This window comes from Plectropomus leopardus, chromosome 9 (assembly GCF_026936395.1).
Source record: "Plectropomus leopardus strain MGB_pleo_1.0 chromosome 9, ASM2693639v1, whole genome shotgun sequence".
Taxonomy (NCBI): Eukaryota; Metazoa; Chordata; class Actinopteri; order Perciformes; family Serranidae; genus Plectropomus; species Plectropomus leopardus.
The window spans coordinates 14,098,623-14,104,642 of NC_142184.1; the positions used below are offsets into that span (position 1 = coordinate 14,098,623).

General features: G+C 43.9%; 1 protein-coding gene across 1 annotated transcript; it reads left to right on the forward strand.

Annotated features, from left to right (window-relative positions):
• The first annotated feature begins 1,678 nt into the window (after nt 1-1,678).
• Nucleotides 1,679-5,132, forward strand: b3galt4 (beta-1,3-galactosyltransferase 4). The gene has a single exon (XM_042492219.2). It carries the CDS (start codon nt 2,266-2,268, stop codon nt 3,379-3,381), a length of 1,116 nt encoding a protein of 371 aa, XP_042348153.1. The 5' UTR covers nt 1,679-2,265; the 3' UTR covers nt 3,382-5,132.
• Nucleotides 5,133-6,020: the final 888 nt, after the last annotated feature.

The following is a 6,020-nucleotide window of genomic DNA, read 5'->3' on the forward strand; positions in this document are numbered from 1 at the left end:
GAAATTTTGTGCCTGATAATCAGTCTCTGATCCCTGCTCAGCGGACAGCTCCCGCTCTCTCCCTCTCTCTTCTCTGTCACCTGCAGCCTGACTCTGCTCCTCCGCTCCACCGTGACACACCCCCTCTCTCTCTTCTCTGTCACCGGTAGCCTCACTCTGCTGCTCCGGACTCGGTCCAGAGTCACACAGCCCCTCTGTCTCTTCTCTGTCACCGGTAGCCTCATTCTGCCCCTCCGCTCCACCGTGACACAACCCCCCTCTCTCTTCTCCGTCACCCGTAGCCTGACTCCTGACACCTGACTGCTGCTCGCTCTCCCTCCTCTCTGTTTCTGTCAAAGATAACGTGTTTTGTCAGGCTTTTGTACAAGCTAGGCTAATGGCCGTTAACATTAGAGCTGGTCAGTTAGGCTGCTTTATAAGGTTGGCTGCACTACTTACCTTGCTCTATTCCACTCGTCCCAGCTTCACTGTCGGCACATTTTTTAAAATATTTGTTTAGAGCATTTCTCAGCCCTTTGTTTTCCTCTTCTCTTTTTCCCTTTTCTTTCCTTTTCTGGGCACCGGACTTGTGCTTACCAGACATTTTGATTGTAGACCCGCGCGCCTTCTCAACTTCAAATTAATAACAACATCAAAGTTTGATCTGGGCCAAACCATTTTTGTGTTTGGGGTGGGAGGGTTCATGATCACTATTTCTCAAGGACAACTAGGAGAATACAAATAAAAAACTGTAATGTGATTGAAATAATAGTTTTCCACTATTCTGACAATTTTTTTAATTCCACAATTTAATGAGGGCCCAGTTGTGGGCCCCCCTCTCCCTGGGCCCGGGACAGCAGACCCGTTTGTCCCCCCCTATCGGCGGGCCTGTGCCCTGACATCACTTAAATGCTGCGGAAGAAGCAAATTTGGGTTTCCTAAGATAACGATGGCATGACCTGCCCTATGCTCCCTCTTACTAATACTACTCACTGCCTTTATTGGCTGGTCAGGTTTAGGCAACCCATTTGTCCGCCTTTACAGCTTTACAGACTCATACTGGAACTTGTAGATTGATGTTTATAATATTTTTCTATTGTGTTTCAACTTGTTTTTACAGTGTTTGTAGTTGTGACGTTTAAGTCATGTGACCGCGATGTAGTTTGTGTGTAGTCTAACAATAGCTTTTTGCTTCTGGCAATTTCATTTACGCTTCAAAAACACACAAAAGTGGTGTCGTCTGTAGAGATTATCGTGCAGTCTCTGCAGTAAATATACTGTCACACATTTGTGGTGGGTTATCAGTGATTATTGAGAGGGATAACTTCTATATGAATCTATACATGTTTTTTTTAAAGGAAAATCCTTCAAATTATATCATAAACTCTCATACTAAGCAAGTTTCCATTATAGATTTGTGCAAAACTTAAGCATTTTTTTTCAAAATGACAATAAAATACAATTGTGAGATGACTGCGTTTTCATTGAGTGATGTTACGCAACTTCTGTTGTAATAACATTCCAAGAAGCATGGCAATAGATGTTCAAGACATCAGAATTTTCAAATTCCTGAAACTGAATTAAGGCTTTTGGTTTAGATTTTCAGTGGGCCCCATGTGGCCACCCCCATAAAAAATTTCTGGGGGCGGCACTGCTTTTTTTGCCTCCAGGGCCGAGGCTCTGCTTACCAGCTTCACTTTACCGTTGACAGCAGAACACAGGAAGTGGAACTGCGGTGTTTTTGTACTGACATGCTGAAACCTACCCTGTACATTTTAACCGAAATAGTGGAGCTTTCTTAGTGGATAAACCAGAGACTACATCGCTGCACGCAGCCTGGTAAACAGAAAACGACCGAGCTCATCAAAACCAGATGGCATCTGATCTCACACAAGGATAATTATGATCACTTGGCACGTTTTCTGTGCAGCAATCGACCTCAAAGTAGCTCCACGTTTTGTTAAAGTATCAGGACAGAGATAGCTCCGGGCTGCTGCCGAATCGACCGCCTCATTTGCGCAGCTGCATATCCCACTTTTGTGAAACGGACTGAGCCGCAGCATCAACACAAGAGGACCAGCTCCTTTTACCGCATCCTCACCGACACTCTCCTCTGGCTGCTGCTGCGTGTCTGCACCACGGAGGATAACTGCAACAAGAAAATCACAGAGGAGGAAACGCAATGATAGCAGAGTGATTTTAGTCGTGCAGATAAGGGGGAAAAAAAGGAAAAACGGGCTTCGTGTAGCAGTCTTCAGAGCTGCGCAGTGGTAGCGGAGCTTGGTCATGGTCGGACGGGGACTGTGGATATGTAAACCCCGGTTTGGAAAGCGAGGGAGCCGGCTTGGTTTTTTGCCTTATGTGTGCGTGGCGATAGCGAGCGCAGCCCTGATTGCTGTGCTCTTCATTGACTTCATCGAGTTATGGGTCACCTCCATGGGCATGAACACGGTGGTGGAGCCGCACGCAGGCATCATCCCCCCGCAAAGCGTCCCTCCCACCAGACCCGAGGAGTTCCTGCTCATGCCCAGCCCGCTCGTGTGCCAGCGCGCCAAGCCTTACCTCATCACCATGGTCACCTCAGCTCCTGCCAATCAGAGGGCCCGCCAAGCCATCAGGGACACCTGGGGAGGGGAGGTGGAGGTGAGGGGCCTCCGGGTCATGACCCTGTTCATGGTGGGTGTTGCCTCTGATCCAGGACTGGCCAAGTTGCTCATAGAGGAGGCCAGAGAGCGAGGAGACCTGATCCAGGGACGTTTTCTGGACACCTACTCTAACCTCACCCTGAAAACGCTGTCCATGCTGGGCTGGGCCCGCCGGTTCTGCCCTCAGGCTCACTTCATGGCCAAAGTGGATGATGATGTCCTGTTCAATCCCAGCGCCCTTCTGCATTTCCTGAACAAGAGCCGAAACCCTTACGAACAAGGAGACTTGTACCTTGGCAGGGTGCACCTCCATGTGGCTCCGGACCGTGACCCGGAGAGCAAGCACTACCTCCCTTCAGGGGCCTACCCCCCTTCTGTCTTCCCAGACTATTGCAGTGGTACAGCATATGTTCTGTCTCGTTCTGCACTGCTCAAGATCTCCCTGGCAGCTTCTGCATCACCTTTATCTACACCTCTGCCCCCTGAGGATGTGTTTGTTGGTCTGTGCGCCCGGACAGCTGGAGTGCTGCCCTCGCACTGCCCACTCTTCTCTGGCGGCCCAGGTGTGCCATACGGGCGCTGCTGCTACCAGGCCATGGTTTCCATTCACCACATCCCGCCCAGGGAGATGCTGCATTACTGGGCTGACGTCCATTCATCGCAGCCTTGCTCCTGGCTGAGTCTGCGCGCTTCTCTGGGGCTCTGCAAAGTCAGGGCGATGCTCGGTACAGCTCTGGGGCTGGAGCAAGGGTTGTGAGGGTCGATGAGAGGGGACTCATTGGGGCCGTGCCTCGCTTCAATACTGTGAACAGCACAAGTGCTCTTCAGGCTGTGAAATATCACCTTATTTTTATAGCTTTATTTTTTTAAACACTATGATGTATTTAACCAGCTTCTTTTTGCAGAGAAGAGGATGATCAGCTGGTTGTATGAAGAATTGTCACAGTAGTCTGTAACCCTTTGAAACCTGAGCAAATTGGCTTGATTTCTTAAAAAAAAAAAAAAAACCAAAAAAAAAAAAACATGGAAAGAAGGCAATGATCAACCTAACAACAAACCACCCAAAAATTAGCAAGAAATTTGTTAAAAGTTGCAAGTAAATTTCCTGAAATTAGCACCAAATAAAGTAAATGTAGAAAATGAGCTGAAAAAGTGCTAAAATAAAATACTAAATATATACAACAGTAAAACAATATTTTTCTGTGATCTAATTTTAAATATATAATTGCAATTATTACACATATGGTTTTACTATAGTTTCCTGAACTGGTAGGAGGCCCCAGGGCAGACTCAAAACATACTGGAGGTATTAAATATCTCATCTGGCCTGGGAACACTTCAAGGTCCCCCAGGAACATCTGGGAAGTGTTGCTAGGGAGAGGGACATCTGGAGTACTTTGCTCAGTCTGCTTGCCCTGCAACCCGTCCCTGAACCCAGATGAGCAGATTAAAATGGATGGACAGATATAGTTTTCTTGATATTTTTTCCTTGTCATCTGATAATATTCTAATAAAATGCCCTTTTGTATCTTTTTTATCTGAATTTTAGGTCATATTTTTGTCATCTTTTAATAGTTTTTTTCCAATTTGTGGGACATTTCATACCAAGTTGCCAATTGCCTTTTTTAAAATGTTTTTGAAAGAAATCTCATTTCAAAGGTTTAAATGGGCCTACTTGCAAAACGCTGTACAAGAAAACTGATGTCCATCCAGGTTTTAAAGGGTTAATTTATTCTTAGACTGTTACAGCATCGTTCATTATTACACTCTGACACATATTGTAGACGTAGAACAAACAGCACTGGCATGCTGATAGTACACAGTGAGGAAACACAGCCGCTTACGTGATAAATGCACACTGGAACAAATATTCCTATTAAGTCTGACATCTGTAGGCTGCTACCTTCATATATATGACACCTTAATATCACCCAGTACTTCAAGTGTAGTTGTTAGTCTATTAAGATGCCTAAATGCATGATGCTCCAAACAATAGTACAATAGATAACAAATCACGGGCTTCATATACAAACAGTAAGAAAGTAATACAAATATTTGCTAAAACCTTTTTGTGTGAAAAACAGAAAATAAACACCTCAGCACAGGATGAATATAAATATTATGTTTTACAATATTAATAATGATGATTTGTGCAAGCTGCCATTAATTGGACAGTAAAGTGGAGACAGTAAGAAGTATTCAGCCAGTTTTGACTTAAAAAATACAACCATAAACTGATGTGACACACAGCTATAATCCCACTGAAGTATTTATTACCTTTCTCTGCAATAGGGAGATTAAACATTAAGTAGAGTGTGAATGACAGCTCGATGTCAGTGTGTGTTTGGTCTAAGTATGTTTCAAAAGACAGTTTACAATGTGTTAGGATAAAGCCTCAGGCTGTTTTACTCCACCCACAATGTAAACAAAGTGAGAGGCGGTGTGTTTACACTCAGGAAAAACGTGTTTTAATTGAATACTGTCACCAATAAACGGCTCTGAATCTTATGTCATGTTTGCCTGATGTCTTTTTTTAGAAGAGAAAAGTTACTACACACACACACACACACACACACACACACACACACACACACACACACACAGCAGTTTCAGCATTTCTGTCATGTTGGGTTTCCCTTTTCTCAATCACAACTGATGCAAGGGAGGTTAAAGAAATACTTCACCCACAAAAGAGAATTTGTATATCTGTTAATTATAATGTGTGAAAAACATAACATATGTAAATATCAAAACATCTGCTTACAAACTCTCATGCAACTCGTGCAGTATAATCCAGGTCTCCTTTGTGCAGTCCTGTGCTCAGTGCTTCCCATTTTTCAGAAATCTCAATATGTAAAACAATTATGCATACCAGTAGTGTGCCTGTGCAAGTGTGTGCATTTGAACTCTGCTTGTGCATTTCTTTGAGTTCAAATGCACACACTTGCCTGATCAATCTCATATAGACAAAAAGTAGCCCTTATGCACAGACACACTTATTAAAACATTCGCTGGGGCATTGCTCGGTGTACGAAAAGATGTGTCCTTACTGCAGTTTCTGGGATTTGAGTCCAACCAGCAGGCCCAGCATGTCCTCCCCTCATTCCTGTCTATCTTCAACTGTCCTATCAAAGCAAGATAAGACAGACATAAACATCTAAAACAAAACATATTCACAATTGTTATCTAAGCCATCAATAATTAGACTTTTAATGTCACTCTGAGGAGCATCATGACCTTGTCCTATTAGCAAGTTATTCCAGTGATAAAGTGCATGTTACTGCAAACCAGTTCTTCCAGTTTTTAAACTGGCATGAAGAACATTTAAAGCCAACCTATTTGATTATCGAATAGAATTATAATTGACGTTGCACTTTGGATAGACAATAATGATTC

What these genes read in the sequence shown, in the direction of transcription:
- b3galt4 (XM_042492219.2), top strand. Translation starts at nt 2,266, where the DNA reads ATGGTCGGACGGGGACTGTGGATATGTAAACCCCGGTTTGGAAAGCGA.